General features: G+C 33.1%; 1 protein-coding gene across 1 annotated transcript in view; it reads right to left on the bottom strand.

The window, feature by feature from the left end:
• The window catches only part of LOC103598221 (MAM domain-containing glycosylphosphatidylinositol anchor protein 2-like), a 194375-nt gene that overhangs the window by 17805 nt on the left and 156666 nt on the right, over positions 1-19904 (bottom strand). The window contains exon 5 of the mRNA XM_008582197.1: positions 12774-13103. Coding sequence (XP_008580419.1) covers positions 12774-13103 — 330 coding nt within the window. The remainder of the gene's footprint in view (positions 1-12773; positions 13104-19904) is intronic.

The raw sequence follows: 19904 nt of genomic DNA, 5'->3' as shown, positions 1-19904 counted from the left end.
GATATCAATGACCATACTTTATTATTATGCATATATTCACATTTCTATATTGAGGGCATAGGTTTTGTTTTGTTCATATGTATAATATCTTAAGTACCGAGCATGGATCCATATATACATGAGGGTACTTCAAATAGTTCATGGGAAGATCAGTATTATCTTTTAATTCTACCTTTTTCATGAACTTTTTGAAGTATCTTTGTGTGTATATTGGTGCGTGTGTGTGTGTGTGTGTGTGTGTGTGTGTGTCATTGCCATTGTCAGTTGTCCAGGTAACAGATGAGGACACTGTTTGAAGAAAATAGCATTTTGAAAAGAACAGGAATGACCTATCCTAATCTGAATACTCAAAGGCATCCTCCAAAGCCATCCAAGGAAGGAAGGTTCCATTTGTCTGCCATTAAACATAATAATTTGACCTATATGTTTGGATATTATCATAACATGACACCTAATACAGATATTCCAGCTCTCATTCTATTTCTATGAAGTAATAAGGTTGGAAATCCCTGAATACACCTATTCCTCCCTTATGAGGATGACAAAATGTCAGTGCTGTCCATTTTCACAAAGGTCAGGGTGTTGCCATGAAAACCAGGGACCAGTAAGTTAAGAGGAGCTGTCTGATAAGGTTAATTATGTTACTGCTTTCCTGTGGATGAAGGAATTCTAAATTAAAAGGAAGATAACCTATAAATTATATATAAAATGCATTTTATAAAAGCATAGCAACAGAAAGATGCTTTAAAGCAATTTGCAATTTATTTTACTTTCTAGAGCAACTGTTGCTTGCAGTGGTAAACTCTTCAGTGCAGAATGGATAAAAAATCAATTTACTTCCACATTAAAAAGGTCATTTGTCTCCTTGTAGAACCCATGTGACATTGTTAGGCCTCTTACAAATGATCACTCTGGACAATGCCTGTGGTTTATGAATTCCCTAATTACACCACTGATCATGTACCACTGAATGTGCCTTATCCTGTGGTAACAGACGCTACCACTATCTTAAACGTTTTGACATAAAATGAAGCTGGCTCTTTCATGTTCTGTCAAGAGCAAAATGAAACAACCAGTGAACACGATGTTTCATCAACAGATCAGAGCCACATGTTCTTTAGAGCAAATGAGGTTTAATTAACGGATCTGTTACTAGATAACTGGTCAGTTAAAAAATAGGAGGAAAGTTTTCTTATAGCACACGAGGACCTTATTGACAACTATTCTACTGATGCATGATTGCATTTTATGATTCATTCTGCTAGGTTGTAAATGTATAGAATGCAACAATAAAAATATGGGCCGAATTTTAAAACCACATAAAAACTCATATAATGTCACTGATTGAAATAATGCATTACTCATTCTGAGCTAATATGTGTGTGAATATAGTACCACTTTATTAATACGGTTTTACGTTGCGGTTTATTCCCAAGTAAAGGAATTTCTATTTAAATGTCAACTAAAAATATTTTGTTTACAACTATTATTTAGATAGTAAAAGTGGACTACTTATGTTTCATTTTTAGTGGACTGTAATTCATGCTAAATGCATTTTAGACACAGACATCTGAACTGCTTGTCATTTTATTATTTCTACTTCACATACTTATATTACCAGCATATTTCATATTGTGCATAGAATCTTTTTAGAAGTGTAATGGCATTCTTCTTATTTCACATATTTTTAATCTAGTCATATTACTGACAGAATACCTAAAAAATCTGGGAAATTCTGATTTCTTTATCCATCATGTAGTTGAGAGGAGTCCAGTATTGTCAATTCTTCTCTTCCCCTGCAAGTCATTGTCATGGACCCTTTGCTCAAGATTTCAGTTCTGATCCTAAGCTGCTTCTTAGGCTGATTTTCACCCAACAGGACTTCCCAGGCTCCAATTCCTTAGTCAAAGAGGTCAGAAGGCAGACACAATGTGATTTGAGGTTTCTGAGATGGATTCACTCATCAAAAATACATTTCTCACAGTATATCTCTGGAGCCTGAAATCTCATTACCTGAGCTCATTATATTGAGATACTGTGTGTTTTGTGTAAAGAACCCAGGTTCTGCAGCTCGAATTGACCTATAGCTAAAAAGTCACCTTATGTTACCAGTTAGTAACCATGAGGCCTAGGAAAGTTACTTATGCTTTCTAAAGCTCAAGTTTCTCATCTGTAAAATGAGTATAATCACAATACCTACTGTAAAGGGTGTCCCGAGGATTCGATGAAGTACTAATTGTAAAGTGTTCAGCTCAGTAACTAGAATATAATAAAATTCCAAACACCTTAGTTTTTCTGTGTGTGTGTGTGTGTGTAGATAGGTATATTCTATGTTATATGGTCTGTAAATTACTTTGAAATTCCAAACACCTTAGTTTTTCTGTGTGTGTGTGTGTGTAGATAGGTATATTCTATGTTATATGGTCTGTAAATTACTTTGAAATAGTTCAGTAAATGATAATGCGTTGTTTCTTAATGTGAGTGTGAACATGAATGTTCACAATTCAAGCTTCATTCCTGCAATTTGTGCATTTTTCTGTGTTTTTGTTATGCTGATATAAAAGTTTTTAAAAAGATACTTCACCATTAACAATGTGATCTCCATTTGTATGCTGTAAGTTTTAATGTGTATGCTGTCAATATTTAAATTATGCTACTCAAGCGTACATACTCCAGTTGTAGTTAGGTAGCAATTTAAAACCCAAGTGGGTCTACTGTTTTCAGGCAGCTAGGAAAAGATAACTAACATTATCTTGAGCTGCATTAGAGGAGTTTTAACCTAGCATAACATTGAAAATGGTTTTTCCTTGGTGAAATATATACTGTTCAAGCTATGTGCATTGGTTAGAGTAGGTAACTTTCATGTGTGGGCTATGAGACTGGGAAGCTGAACATTCTAATACCGACATTCTAATACTTTTTGGAGTGGCATTCTTGGACTAGGGGGCTGACAGTCTTGTGGACCATCATCAACAGAGTATGGGATCACATGACCTAACTAGAATGTTTTCTGAATCCCATCCAGAATATCTTAACACCTGTATATAGTGACCCTTTCATGCAGGACCTTTGTTAAAGGGGTATGACTGAATATCAGAATCTCCTGAGATAATAAAGGAAAGGAAAATACTAGATTTGAAAAAGCTCTCATACTAGATTTGAAATCTAAGATTATAAGCTTAAGTCAGGATATAGCTTTAGAGAGTGAACAATGTTATCTAAGCTTTTGAGCTCCATTTCCTTTGCTTCAAATGAAAGATAGTAGGTAATATTGTGTCCTCAATATTTGAAAACTAAGCTAATAGTTAAGACATTTAAAAAATTATTTCTTTTAATGAAATAGGTATCTGGGGACCTGTTCAATAATCTTTTTCTTATTTACTTAAAAAGAGATTTTCAGAACACATAAAGACCACCTAACCCCACCACCAAAATATTAGTTTAATAATTTTCTAGTTTTTTCTAATTTCCTTTCCAAACTTTACTGATATCTTACAATAAAGAATGAAAAATTAAAAGATTATGAGGACCTTTTGACAATGAAAATGTATTTATTTGCAAGCAGATTTTGAGGGAACAGTTCTTTGCACTAATCATATTTCTAGTTTCTGTTTTGGAACCCTTGAAATAAATAGCTTTGGTTGAGGACATTCCCACTGTAAACTTAAATGAAACTTGGAGACACCACAAACAAATCAAATCACTATAATAACTGTTCTATCTGATACAAAAAAGAATTAGAGTTCTAGAGCATTTGCTACTACACAAAGCAAAATAGTGAGCAAATTGTTAATCTATGGATCCAGTTACCATGGCTACTCCTATTCATTTCTATTTTTCCTAATTGCTAATAGTAGATAAGTAGTGTTATCTGTGAAAATAAAAATCTGCAGTGTTATAACTAAATAAATAGTGAACATAATAACACTTCCCACACCTTTATCTTCTCTTTTAGTCAAAAGAGCCAGGGTTGATCCTAGTACTGTAGCTTTAAAATGATGTACCTTAATTTATATTCCATACTTAACTATACATCTGATGGAGACATTTACTCTTCATCAGTTAATGAAGATATTTGTTACAAGTCTTTCTCAAACCTGGTAAATTATTGCTTGTTGCTTTAATTTTAAATGCAAATTATACAACTAACCAATGATTTTCAGTCCTCATTAGAATAGACAAATCTATATTCAGCTATTTAAAATTCAAATAGTGCCTATGTCCTCATTAATTGCAATAGAAAAGGATAAAGGATATAGAAAGCATAAATCAGGTATACTTTCTTATTTCTCATTTGTTTGTTCTTTTTATAAATATAATATGAGAATTTCAAAAAGTGTTTAATTTCACTGAGTGGAGAAAGTCCTCAGCATATAGGACAGTAATTAGACAAAAACTAGATAATCACTGTACATCTATAACCAATGAGGTAGAAACTTTGTTCTGATACTTGGAAAGAAAATTGGGGTCAGATGATAACTGGAGGAAAATTATAAATTCAGTATTATTTCCATAATTATATAGATTCAAATATATGTGAGAAAATTCAAATATAAAAACATGATTAATATTTATTGATCTATTACAGGAAACAGAGTATTTAACGCAGCCAATCTTTGCACAACCTAAAATTCCTCAATCAGTATATGGCATTACCATATTCTAAACACCAAGGCATAACATTTTGTAATCAGAAGCATCACATACTTTAGGAGGGATAGAACTCATTCAAGCCAATGATTTTCAACTATGAGTGCATGCACGTACATGTGCGTGAATGGGATTTAGAATCCTTTGTCCAAATATAATTTCGCATAGAAGTCTTGTACATTAAAGAGAAAGACGTTTTGGTTTGGTTGAAGTTGAGAGAGGAAAAGGGGGGTAAAATTCTCAGCTGGTTATTTCCCTTATCCTGCAGTTCAGCAGCCCTTGAGAATATTCCAAAGAATTTCTAGTTCCGATTGAACCACAATTTGGAAATCAGTTACCCAGATGATCCCTTAATTTTATAGATGAAAAATTATGAGGCCCAGCCAAACCCAACGTCATAAAGCCTTGTGAGTGGGAAATTTGAGCCTGGACTCAAGTCCCAGCCCTACAATACATAAAACTGCCTGATGTCGATCAGGCTCTTTCTTAAATTGACTTGATAGCATTCGGCATTGGCTTAACTGCCCCCTAGTAAGAGAGCTTGTGAGTGCACCTCAGCACCTCATCTGATTCCTATCTATCTCTCCAACTGAATAAATGATAGCTCCCCCACACACTGCAATCTGTAGACTTTTTTTTTCCTTATGTTCCTTTTCATTCATTCTATTTCCTCAAAATCTGCCTTTAAAATATTCCAAAGCTGGGGTGGTAAGATAAGGCATATAAGATGCATAGGTGTTAACTGACTCCCCCACACACTGCAATCTGTAGACTTTTTTTTTCCTTATGTTCCTTTTCATTCATTCTATTTCCTCAAAATCTGCCTCTAAAATATTCCAAAGCTGGGGTGGTAAGATAAGGCATATAAGATGCATAGGTGTTAACTGACTTCTCAGGTGTAGTTCATGAGTGAGTCTGAAGCTTTTCTATTGGCTGAACTTTATCTTTGCCAGTCTTACCTGACCACTTTCCATAAAATATTGCTTATCCCCATTGCCTTGATTTCCTTCCTAATAAGTGGATATACACTCCATTATGAATTATATCCTATCCCTTTTTTTTTCCTTCCTGTATCCCCTATTTTATAATGGTTGTTCAATAAAATCACTTGGATTGAATGTGCACTGTATTTCATAAATTAATACAAGAATTGTGAGTGACATCTACATCTCATTTCTCTTTGCCATTTTAGAACACTTGGCATTATTCCTACTTGCATTGTCAATTAAGCTGACCTCTCAAAGCTGAATCTCTAAGCCTCAATTTTACTCCATTAAGGACAGAGGTTTTAGGGCAGATATAACAAATGTAAGGGGAAAAGTACCAATGGCTGGAGCCATAAATACTGTGTTTATATCTTGGGGTAGGTTCCATATATTCATTAAGAAAACTTCAGAAATTTCAGATCTTTCTAAATTGCTCCCATCTGATCCATCATACTTTTATTATGTGTCAATTTAGCAATATTTATTTTAGGACATTCGGCACATTTTAATATGGCACTTGCTGAGCCTTCTGAAGGTGTTTTTACCCTTTGAGCATGGATTCCTGTCTATCTTAATAGTTGATATGAAAGAAAATAGAGAACTGGACATTAACTTCAAATACCGCAATCTCTATCAGTGCTACCTGAAGAGAAATGATAACAATAACAATAATGTAAATGATAATATTTGACATGAACAACTGACATTTTCTCAAACTTACTTAAGTGTGAGAATAAGCATCTTTAGAAAACTATTTTGATATTTTAAAAAAATTATTTTAAACATAAATCTGAATAAAACAGAATAATCTTTTCAAACAGAGATTCCAGATAAATCTGCTAGCCACTCCTCAACACTTCCAGACTGTTGTGTTTGCATGCCTCCTTTGTGGAACATCTGCACCAGCCACATAGGCTAACATTAAATACCGTCCTTTACTAAAAGAACAAATGAAAGGAATTATGTATCTCTACAAGTATGCATAGTCAAATATTTCCTAAATGATGTTCTGTGTATATACTCAATGAAATGTACATGCTCAATAAGAACAGTATTCTGCAGTTCAGTATATCTCTGGGAAATTTACTAAGCATGACAGCATCTTAAGGCTCTAAGACCACCATAGCAAAGACATCTACTTGGCCAAGTCTAGTTTCAGTTCCGATGCTACAGGTGAAGAGGAAAATTATGGAATAAAAAATGAAAAAGGCTGTAGAAGTAATTAGCTATTTTTTAGGGGGATAGTCTCCCTACTGACACCCTGTTCAAAACACTGTGCTCTTTCCTGGCCCATATCGAGGACAGATATAATGCTCGTTTCAATAAACAAAAGAGTTAACTGAGCAAGAGAAATTTTTAAGACTTAAAGGGTAAATTTAATCTGCATGAAACCAATTATGCCTGAGGTCAGAGTGAAAAGTGGCCAATCAGCCAATCAGAAAAGAGGAACTGACCTCATAATCAGAAGACTCTAAAGTTCAGAGTGTATCTCATTTTTTAAAAAGTTGTGTTTTTTCATTATGTCTTCTTAGCCATTTGAAAATTTTTAAAAATATAGAAACATAGATAAAGTTAAATGAAAGGGTTCATAATCAGAATACAGACAGTAACAGAAAAGTTTGTATGTTAGGAAAGAGACTTGAGTGATTACAAAATAATCTCAGGAATCCTTGCAACATAATTGTACAATTTGGACCATTCTAGCAGACAATTTATGACAAGGCACCCCCTATAAAATACTCATGTAAATGAGTAATAAGGAAATACTGAGATTTTGCTTCAAACTTTAAACAATGTAATGATGTTTGTACAAATAACATTTACTTACATGTGGGTTTAATTTAATTTCCTAGTTAAGTCCATAGAGTTCAGCTTTGTTACCTTATTTCTTAATTAATAGGGTTTCAAAAGTGCAGGTTAGAGGTCAACGCATTATAACCTATGGGTTAAGTATGGACTACCACCTAGTTTTATAAATAAATTTTTATTGGAACACATTTGTGCCCATCGATTTACTGTCTATGACAGCTTGCCTGTTATAATAGCAGAGTAGAATAGTTCTGACAGAAACTGTATGACCTGAAAAGCCAAAAATATTTACTAGCCAGCCATTTACAAAAATTATGCCAGTCTTTGGTCCCTATTTTTAACTTGGAGGTCATTGATATACTTCATAGTTTCGGATTCAAGGAAGGAAATTAATTTGTCTCTGTTCAGTAACTCAGGTACTAATTACATAACTTTTGACTGCATGGAAGCTTCCTCCGATTAAAGCATTCTCAGGACTTCATGTATTAGCCTTACACTTATGATTTCCCTTTACATAAAACAACCTATTCCTCACTCTAGTCATTCTATAGAACTTCAGTTTTAATTGGCAGAATTTCATGAGTTTCTATTCCTCCTAAACTGGAAAAGGGCAAAGGAGCAAATCCAGGTGGATTTAGTCATCTTTCTCTTTGCCCTTCTGTTCACTAAATTCTTACTTGTTGTGTACCATAGTCCTATGTTATCAAGGGCTTTCATTTCACAGATGTGAATACTTCTATGGACACTTGCTAACTATCACAATTATAGTAACTAGACAAGTAGTCAGCAGCAAAGCTAAAATTTTGAATTGATTTTTTCAGTTGGTCACCACTGTGCACCTATGCTATGTTTCATGTTTCAGTCTCTTGTTTTATCCTCTAAATCTTGCTCCACTTCCTGCTATATAAAATGCCTGTGTACTCTAACAAGGAAGAAAAAATTCATCAAAAATCTGTATTGAGTCTTCTGCTATATTTGCCCACCAGATGTCTCACCACAGGAATTCCAGATCGCCAACCAGTCTCATTATTTAGATTTCCCAGGCATGATGCAGATGCTCCCAAGTTTACTATAAACCTACAAGTTTGTCAAGTCACGTGAAAGAATATATGCAAGCTAATGAGCACCTGAGAACTTCATCATGGAACAACAGTGGAAAAAGCAACAGGATAGTGTGCTCTGAAAATTAAAAATCTACTGTAACAATTATATTTATGCAAGTAAGTAAAAAATCAAGTGACAATATTTTTAGCATTTGATTTTAAGTGCTGTCAAAATTTTAAACTAAAATTCATGTGCATTTTCCAGCAAGTATGTGAAGAATTTTTATTTTACAAAATTGAATTGTAACAAAGTTTCAGTATATTTAATTTTTTGAGACATTTACAACAATTGTTATAATGTGTTTTTAAGTTACATGTAGTCTAGCCAGATAAAATATAGCTTTAGTAATAAAAATTATAAAGTTGAAATAAACCAGTATAATTTGCTTATATTAACATCAATTAATATCAATCCTACAGTAAATACAAGAAATAAAGAATCACTTTAACATTCCTAGGACTTCTTTTTTCATTATAATTTTGCCAGAAGTAGCTTCCTTACACCACCACTATCTCAATGTTACTTCCATCATGATTTACTCAAATGCCATTTCTCTGTGAAACTTTCCTGTACCCACATTGACAAAAGCATTCACAATTTCTACGGATGTCTGATCAAACTTTAAGCATAGTATCTATCCACTATCTCGTGTGCCTAGTTTCTACATAATCTGTCTTGACAAACTTACATTGTAAACTCTTTAAGAGCAAGGCCCATTGGTACTATCACCATGAAACACAGAGCCTGGTATGAACAATAACTCAGTAAAGGAATCAGAAAGAAACATAAACTTTAAATTGACAAAACAACAAATGTTCACAATAAAACAATTAGCACGATTACAGAATCAGGAGGAAAAACATTTCTAATACTGAATTCATGTAAAAATAAGACAATCTATGAACCATATCATAGTTTTTATTATTCAATCAAATGCATAAGGCATATTCCAAAATGAGTGTGGCCTCTCTCTCCAAAGTTTTTCTAAAATCCAATCATTGTATTTTAAAAATATTAATAATTCTGCAAACTAGGATTTACTTTCCTGGGATTTTTTATGTTTCAATTTTAAAAGTCATCTAAAGCATATGCCAAAATGTGGCTCCGTCATTTAAAAACATGGTTCTCTGTTTTAGGCAGAATGCCTTGTTATACCTCATTCTCATCTTAATAAAAGTATCATAGAGCACAATAGCGATTGTGATTCAATGTAAGATTTTGTATAAAAACAAAAAAGCTCAGAATTTAAAAAACGTTTTAAAATGTCACCCTAAAATAGTTTACATTTAACATAAAGACAATGTTTGTTTAACACTAAGAAAGCCACTGACCACTTGGTCAATGCTCAGTTCCCTAAAATAGTAATAACATAACCAGCAAAATCAAACTCCAGTAGGTCTACACATATATACTCATGTCTTAAAAGTTATTTCCTTCTCTTTGACTCACCCAGTTTGTGGGAATTTCCTTTGTATTCTCTATGGTTCATAAAATTAATATACTCAAACATTCTCCTCTGTGCTATAGCTTGTTCATTCTCATTGTTCAAACTCTATTCTAGAATATATTTATTTTCATATTAAAGTACTGCCTTAAGTATAGTCTATGATATGGGGATAACAATCATTTTTAATGACATCAGTTGAATCACACAATCTCAGATCTACAGAACTTTATACTGCATTTTTTTATTCCATTTTACTGTAAGCAAAGTGTAGCATCAAAGCCAGTTCAGCATGGAGATAGAATACATAACCGCCTTCAGTAACTCAACCTTTAGATTAAGCATTATCCTCTAGGCCTTCTATCACAAGACAATTTCCTGGCAGGCCAGACTCACAGGCATGCCACCTGTGCAGCTGTGCTTAGAAGGGCCACACTTGGTTTAATGCTACAGTGCTGCCGTTATGAATTTCTTGATCATTTTTGAGCAAGGGATCAACATTTTTACTTTCATTTGACATCACAAGTTACAGAACCAGTCCTGCCCTTGAAGATGATAACACATTGAGTCACAGAATAAATTCGTCTGTCAAATAAAGTCGGTTGGGAATTACAACAAAAGCAGAAAGAAGAACACCAAATGTCTATACTATAGAGATAACAGGAGGAGAGAAAACATAAAAGGAAAGCTGTGTGTGCAAATTAGCTCATTTTTTAACTTAATAATTATTTATTGAGTGTCTGCTATGTGCCATGTATTATTCCAGATGCTGAGATTTCAACAAGAACAATGCAGATAAAGTCTCAGACTTCATGGAGCTTCCACTCTAGGGACAAATGAGGTCTGTCTGTAGTAAGTAGGGGATACCAATGGGCAGTATGTTGAAAAACGATTTAATATATTTTTCTCTCTAGTATTGTTACTGCTGGTAACCAGACAAACTGATAACAGTTATGAACATTTAATTATCACAACTAATTTATTACTAAGAGATGTTTCTTGAGTAAAATCTGCTCTCAATAATTTTAGATTTTCCTTTCAGGATTTTTGGAAATTTCATGAATTAATGGTCATCTTTTCGACTTTGTCATTTGCAATAGATAGTTTCCAATAGGCAGTATGACTAGTATATTTAAAAATGAATGTTAAGGCTTATTTTGTGACTAATTAAATAATGCCCCTTTCTTCTCTCCATTCTGTTCTCCCCCTTTTGTCTAAATTTAATAGTACATGAACTGTGCTCCCATCAAACAAGTCTTTTTGGAGAGAAGTATTGGTTCTTTGGATCTGGCCCATGTGTCACCAATTCTGAAAAGGAAACAAGCAAACAAAACCAGACAAGCAACCAAACCAAACAAAGCAATGCTTATAATTAAGTATAGAACAATTGTGGAAAATTGCTCAGAAAATGAGGACTAATGAGCCTGGATCTTACAAAAGTGCTTTCACTTTTATACAAAATATATGTGGGATGTCACCTGGTACAGCATTACCTAGCACATTGATGCAGGCAATCAATGGATGTCTGTTGACTAAATGAATACATAAATGAATGATAACTGACTAGGTATGTCAATAATTCTCTTTCACATATCCTAAGTGAATCTATTTTGTAGTACTAGCACAATACTGAAATATCATTTATCTAAAATAGTTTTTTTCACCTAGAAAATGACTAATATCCAAACATAAGTACTTTCCATCACCATAACTTTCTTTTGCATTAATTGTAGCTGATAAATTTGAATATGCTTGAGAAACAAAGCAGAATTGTGAAAAGTGAGCACATTTTGTCAGCCTGGAGTATGGACCTATATCCCTTAAAGAGTAAAATAAATCCAGTATGTAGTGCAATTTCAAACCATGAGAAGACACAAAATCACAGGTGACTATCTTAATGTACAAAAGTCAAAATGCTGCCTGACTGGAAAGGAAGAGCTAGCTATTAAACATTCCTCAAAACACACTATGTTTACTACACTTGTGCTCTAAGTATTCAACACATATTATTCACCTACCATTATATAAGGATATTCAATTAAAATCCAATAGGGGAACTGGCTGGCAACATACAGCTACTTTAGAATTCTCTGGATGCATACTGATTGTACTTCATAGAATCACAGAGCTGAGAGTTAATCGAATATGTCCTCCCATACAAAACCCCTGTAATTTGTCTTATCTACAGATGTACATTTAAACAAGAGAAATTTGACAGCATATTTTTGCTTTTAACCTTAAAAGAAATTTCACACCAATATATTTTTGTATTCAACTATTTTCATTGTAAAGAGATTCTACCATAAGATTCTCCAAAAAGTCATATCTGACTAAAACTAACACATTTATCACAGGTTTTGGTTAGTGGAGGATGTATTTCTTATGCATCTTAATTTGAATAAATTATCATAAATTATCTCAGTAATTTTCTTCTTAAAACTAAAGTTTCTGCTTGTTTAAAATTTCTGAAAATCATTCTATTGGAGGTTTTAGTTAATGAAACCTGGTATTATTTAATGTAGAACTTATATCTATCTTAGTTAACACTATTAATTTTATTTGCACGACCTGTAAAATCTCGTGCAAGTCTATATCAAAATTGAAATAACAATGATTTACAACCTGATATTTATTGAACATTCAAAACAATAGTATTTTGTTTTTAGAAAACTTTTAAAAATAAAAATATTCTTAGATGAACTAAAGACTATTTTGTCTGCTAAACTTAAAGAAGTTATTCTAAATGTGAACATCTTTTGCATCATAAATATGACTCTTACCTGTGCTGCTGGATATATTAACATCAATACTGATATCAGATATTCCTCCTCCCTTCAGAGATGCTACACATGTGTATGTCCCAAAATCCGTGAATTTTAAATCAATGATGTCCAAGTTTGTCGTTCCCGGGGAGACATCAGGATCAGTCTGTGTAATAACCATCCGCTCAGAACTTCTTAATGGACGACCATTTTTAAACCAACTAAATGTTAATTCCTCAGAAGGAACAGCTTCTACTTGGCAAGATATTTTCACCTCACGTCCAATCTGGATGTTGTCATCTTTGTGATAAGGATCTGGTGTGATCCAAAATCGTCCTTTTTTTAATGCTAAAACATAAAAATTCCATAAGTAGTTAGTGTTACTTTCATAATTTTAGGGATTCATTGACTCTAGGAAGTCATCTTTGGACTGAAATAAAGAAAAATAAAATAAAGTGTACATTCTGTATTTTTCTTTGCTGTTTCCAAGTAGTGTGTCTACCGATAAATCTCATTTAGGTAATCCAGAAATAATTTTAAAATTCAAGTCACGTAAAGACTAAACACTAATTTTTATAAATTGGATAATATTTTCCATTGATATAAAAAGTAATGCTTAAATCTATATGCAATCATACTTAAACATTACTGTCACTGAATTTTGAACAACTGTTAGAACCTATTTATATAGAGTCACAGGGTAACTTTTAAAGTTAAAAGTAATAATGTGGATCATGTAGTTTAATTAATTTCCTATGCCATCCATAATTATTGAATAATTTCCCCAAAACTCAAACATTGCACAAGTATCATATTAAAGAACATTCTTCTAAGCGTGTAGCTATATGCTGACCATAACTAGTTTGGTAAGAATTGTGCCAGTTCACATTTATGAGGCATTTTCATGTATCGAAATAACCTAAACTGAAAAAAAAGTTAAAACATTTTCTATGAACTGCTTTAGTCCACAATATATAAACGCTTCTAGTTAAAATTATTTGTTGGCTCTCTTATGCAGATCAACCAAAAAAACCTCACGGCAAATGGATTATAAAACATACCATATTTGTATCCTAATACCAGTGCTTTCTGCATCTGAGGTCAGTGTTGATCTCACAACCTGGGTCAGTAGTGATCATTACCAGAAGGCTGCTGGGGGAGCGTCTATTGGCTTCCTAAAGGCAAAAATCTCTGAATGATGCCATGGGACTCAAAATGGAATAGAGTATGCTCACTTTTAGGACAGTGATTCTCTTATGCACACAGTTTTCTTTTTTCCAACATCCTCCCCTTTCCTCTCTCCCTTAACATCTCTATCCCTGTATGATGAAATGTATGTAGTAGATGCAGTGAAACACAATTATCAGAACAAAATACTGGCCATTTACTTTTACCGTTACACATAAATACACAATGATACTGTCAAAAATGATGTAAATTTAGTGGACCTGCAGATACTAAAGCCTTCTAACTGCATCCTGAACAACCCTTCCTGAATTTAACCAGATATTCCTCAGTTAGTCCAAAAACGGACAGTGAACACCATGAAAATCTGTAAAACTGTGCAGAATAAACTATATTTTTAAATCTGAAAAAAAATTGCTTCTAAGTTTCTTTACGTTTCAGTCTCGAATATTTTCAACTGGTTCTTGTTTGTATCTTAATGAGAAGAGATAAATGAATATCAAAAACAATTTTTGTATCTTTCTGTTTATTCAAGATTTATGTGTAGGGTTCTTCCTCAGGACAAGTAACTAAGCAAGGCCCTGACTGCATGAGATGAACAAAATAGACCTAACCATGGCCCTCACATATTGCAACTTGTATACTCATAGATTACAGCCCAATTTATTTACCAGATACTTATGATACTTATTTCTAGAGAAACCACACACTACATAGATATGAAATATTTTATGTTTGAAAAAATCTGAATCTAAGAGGAGAACCCCCCTCCCCCCCAATTAGTGTTTAGAAAATGCACTAAGCTTCAGTCTTACACCAGAGGACAAATACTTAAATCACATTCTCATTTTGTTATTTGTTATGTTTTTCTATAACAAAATGTAACATAAATCTTACTTATCCCTAACTGTATCTTTATCAGTAGGGTACTTTAGGAGAAAATTAGGATAAATCATGCTATTCTATTACCTAGACTCATATATTCATATTTTCATAGGCACTGAAGTATGACTTCACATTGTACTTAGAAAGGGAAATATGATAAAAATGTCCATATCTAGCCACCATATTTGGCATATAATATTGTGCATATACAATTCAAATGTAACTGAAGTTCTACAGAACAAAGCAAATCATAAAAGTGTAGAATATCCTTTTTTAAAAAAAGATCTAAAATAATAGTATGTCAAGAGCATTTACTTTCATTAGAATCATAACACTTAAATGAGAGTTCTTTTCAATTGCAAAGAATTTTCCTTATCTTGTTTCTAAAGAAAAATGATAACCAAAATAGAATTTTTAAACAAAAGACAAATCATAATTTAAAAAGTTTTAAAATTTTATATATTGATTTAGTAATAACTTCATATTATTAATATGGCATGTATGAAACTACTTTTTACAATAATTTTCATTACAAAATTATATGTTGGTTTACATATACAAATGCACACAACAAAAAATTCAGATGTTTAAGTGATTAGCACTTATTTACTATGCAGTTACTGTTTTCTAGTTCTATGATCTATGTAGTGACATATTAAAGTGAAATTGACATTGAGAGAATGGCAAACTCATGAGCCAAATTAGATCTGAACTACTACACAACTCAAAAACCACTGATAAAAATATGCAATCCGGGCCGAGCCCATGGAGCACTCGGGAGAGTGCGGTGCTGGGAGCGCAGCAGCGCTCCCACCGCGGGTTCAGACCCTATATAGGGATGACCGGTGCATTCACAGCGCTCACTGGCTGAGCACGGTGCAGCCGGTCTCACAAAGGACAAAAAAAAAAAAAAAAATGCAATCAATACCTATGTGTTATAGACCATTTTATTCATGAAAATAATTTTTAAAGCCCAAGGTAAAAAATATTAATAATTATAGAGCTATCATCAATTAATAAATCAGATTAAATATGATATTTAATTATACTCTTTGATATAAAGCAATATTATCAAGTACACTTTTAAGAATATTTGTTAATCTCTGTGTCAGACAATTCTATGATTTGGGCTAAGTTAATCTTACTATTCTTCCAAATGACACACATTATAGAGAGAAGAAAAGGGACAAAGCAGTCTGCTAAGTGAGCTCAAATTAAGGAATTTTACAATAAGTAGCATGGATCATTTAACTGTAGAGCCGTCTCTCTGTGTTTGTTTGTGTTGTCCCTATAAAAACAATAACTGGTTTTGCATACAAAACAGAAATTGTCTAAGGAAAAATATTATGTGTGTGTATAGTCATCTGCAATAACAGAGGACAGTAAAAATTACTGGGTTTTTTCAATTACTTTCCTCAGAAAACTAAGAGCATAGCTCTGTGAACTGGACATGAGTACACTGAGAACTTGCAACCTAATTTTAGTTTTTCATTTCTATGTTGTCTAAAATGGGCAATCTAATTTTTATGGGTCAAGTGTATCATTTATAAAAATAGGAGGTGATAGTATTAGGCTCCCTTGGAGACCTATTGTGAGAAATATCTTATTAGCAATTTGTGTTCGAGCTTTGAAAATATAAAATGTTTAATATAGTTCATCAGCTGGGAAGCAGGTTCCCTCATTTGTAATTAAACACTCTCTTTTTCAGTGAACAATTTCTAGTAGTTCATGCAATGTTAATTTAGTTATTTCATCTTAGCAGTTAAGATTTCAGACTCTTAAAATCAATATGCAATGAGTACTGGAGTATAGCAGGGGTCCAATAGGCTTAACAAGACTCTATAGAACTAAAGAAATTCTATGGAAAAAGAGTAATCCCTTTCCCCAAATGTGATTTCTTAGTTGAATATCGAAAATCCCCTAACATCAGCCTGAGAGAACATTAGATTTGGCTTAATGTGTCATAAATTGTGATGGATGAAACTCAAAAGGTACTTGTTTAGTTTGGCAATGCATGTAAAAGACTGGCATGAAGTCGAGTCTGTTCTGGAAAACCAATCTGGAAACATTGCAATATTACCATAGCCTCCCTTTTTCAATGTTGTGAGAACTGAATGTACACTTGGCCCACATTGATTTGTGACAGGTTACTTGGGAGGACATTGTAATTGCACTTACTGAAGTCCCTCTACTTTGAGATATACAAAGGTGCTCTGTAAATAGCATGAAACGTAAGTGTAAAAGCAGAGGCCACTCCCTACAAAAATCTGGATATGGTTTGCTGCTGAATTTTCCCTAGAGACAAAAGCAGTTTTGTGCCTACGAATGTTGATGGTTGTATGGAAGACTTCCATTATTTTAACCAGATTACTTCTTGAGTATATGCTTGAAAGAAGAAGCACCAGCCTGTGGCTTCCACAAAGATGAGGCATCTTAACTGAGTTGGCATCTTGAGGGTATCTTGACTATAGCTGTAGACTTAAAATGATAAAATACATCGCTTTGTTGGTCAAATATTTTCTAAAGTATACAACACACAGTAATTTAATAATAAAATAAAAATTTTCGAAAGAACAAAACATGACAGTGGTGTTTTTAATTTTAATGAGAATGTATCTCTTTGGAGATAAGAAGTATCAGCTGTCAGCTTTTGAACTTCAGCTAAAAATTTGTGTCAGAAGAATGATGAGACACGGAGTGACTACTTATCACTATTCCAGGCTGACAAATTAGCAAAAAGACTCTCCAAATATACCATGTCTTATAATCTCAGTAGGATTCAGGACAACATGAAAAAGTGATAAAATGTTGCTTAGAGAAATGGATCTAGAAACCATAATAGTGTAATCAGATAAATAACAATTGATTGTCTATTCATTATTCTCTGCTAAAAAGAATAACAATATTTGTGTGAGAAATGAAGCATTTTCCAGTCCTACTAGATGCTAATTGAATAAGCAGTTGGAAATAGAGTATGTCAACAAAGAAACCTAAAATATAGTAAATGATAGTATATATAATCTGTGCTATTATAATTAGGCACCTATCTTCCTCCTCAAGAGGATGTGAACATCTGGGTGGTGGGGCCATACCTTACTCTTTATTGTCCCTAAATCCTGAACATGGTTCTTTGTTATAGTTAGTATGCAACAATTTTTGTATAATTTGATTAAAATGGAATTCAAATTATTAACTTTACAGATGCTGATTGTTTCCATTCAGTCCACTATGTCCATGTTAACTTTGATTTTGTTTTCTAGTATTACATTCTGAGATGCATTTGGGAAGTGGGATAGGAAAAGAGCAGAACAGAGTTGATATCCTCCAGGATCATTCAGGGATTTTGTTGTGGGAGTAGAAGGATACTTGATAAACAGTATCAATACGAGGATATATGTGAGGAAGAAGATTCTATATGGAGTGCAGGAGACCTCATTCCACTGACGCACAGCCACTGACTGGTTATGTGTTCTAGTCATATGATGTGTCAAGAACACCAGCTATCAAACATCCTGCTTTGTAAAAGGAGACTGAATTTCACACAAAAGAGCTTGTTCACACGCTTCAGAGCTCAGTTGATAATCATCTGTGAGGAAAGATGGAAGAAGGAAGAAAACTGACGTCTAAGCACACTTACATTATCTAAAATAGTATTTGCCAAACCTGCTTCAGAAAAAGGTTAGTAGGGGTTATGTTAAAGCAAAGAAGAACAAATATAGTTTGGAGGACTGTCAATATGAGTATAAGTTTGCTTTTCTGCAGAGCTTCTCAGAGGTTTGAACATGCTAACATGCACATTCCTAGAGTGGCTGATTGTATGTACCAAAAAGCTCTATTTGTGGAACATCTCTCAAGACTAGTATCCCAGAGAATAAAGTTTGGAAGATAATGACCTAAGGAAATCTATCAATTGAGGAGAATCATAGAAAAAAACTCTAAAATTAGATTCCGTTCTTGATGTTTTGGGCATTTCCATTATCTTCATCAAAATTAATTAATAAGATACAACTCTCTAGTGAAAATAAAATTTATGATTAAAAAAAGCTAAAGGGTAAGGGAAAGATCTTAATTTTTTTAAGTTAACAAGTATCTAATGGTACGTAGAAGTTATAAAACATATTTTATGGTCATCTAATAAACTCATCTTCACTAAGGTCAGCCTGCCTCTTTCTTTCCAACCAGCAATTAAAAAAAAAATTCAGTTTGTTCTTATCTCAGAAATGTACATTTTGAAATATGCCAATAGCATGAAGAAGGAATTAAATGTATTAGCTTTGGTACAATTTCAAGTGTTGACATAAACTAGTAAGACAATCTGTCTCAGTTGCTTAGGAAATAATAATTTGACTTTACTTACATCCTATGTTGTTTTAAAATGTATATACATTGTTATTATAAAAAGTATAAAAGTTTTAAAGTTCTAAAAGATAAATAGGAGTAGAGACGTCTTCTTTTCCTTATACTATTAGGTATTCTTACACTCACTTCTCTTTAGCTAACAACTCCAATTGCCAGTCTATGGTCTGTATGGAAGTTTATTAATAATGCAAGAACAACAAAAAAGCATTACACCCTTTTCTAAAAGTGGTTTACTATAGCATCCCTGATAATCTGAATGCAGAATCAGATGCTGAAAGGAAGTTGAGGTTCTATTTCATTATAAAGTATCAATGCTCTATTTATTTTGTTAATTTACTCAAAGCTAATTACTTCAGGTAATTATTTAAATTGTTAAGCCAAGTATGGTGAATTTTAATTACATTTTGAATGTCCTTGCTCAATAAAACAGCTGCAGTAAAGTATTTTGGGTAGGAATTAAAGAATAAAGGATGTTTTAGGTGGGCACAAATTATACTCTTTGGAGTAAGCCCTTGCTTGGGAAGGGGGAAAATAAGTGGACTAAAATACTAATATAATTATTATCATCATTATTATTTTGCCATTTTTACTATTTTAGCCCTATCTTAAGTAGGGAGAAAATATGTATTGCCCATAAATTACCAAAATGTCTACATAGATATCATAAATAAAACAAAACATTTTCATAATATGGCTGCCATGTAACTGGTATTAGACATA

This window comes from Galeopterus variegatus, unplaced genomic scaffold (assembly GCF_000696425.1).
Source record: "Galeopterus variegatus unplaced genomic scaffold, G_variegatus-3.0.2 Scaffold2537, whole genome shotgun sequence".
Lineage (NCBI taxonomy): Eukaryota > Metazoa > Chordata > Mammalia > Dermoptera > Cynocephalidae > Galeopterus > Galeopterus variegatus.
This window is presented reverse-complemented; position numbering and strand designations above follow the sequence as displayed.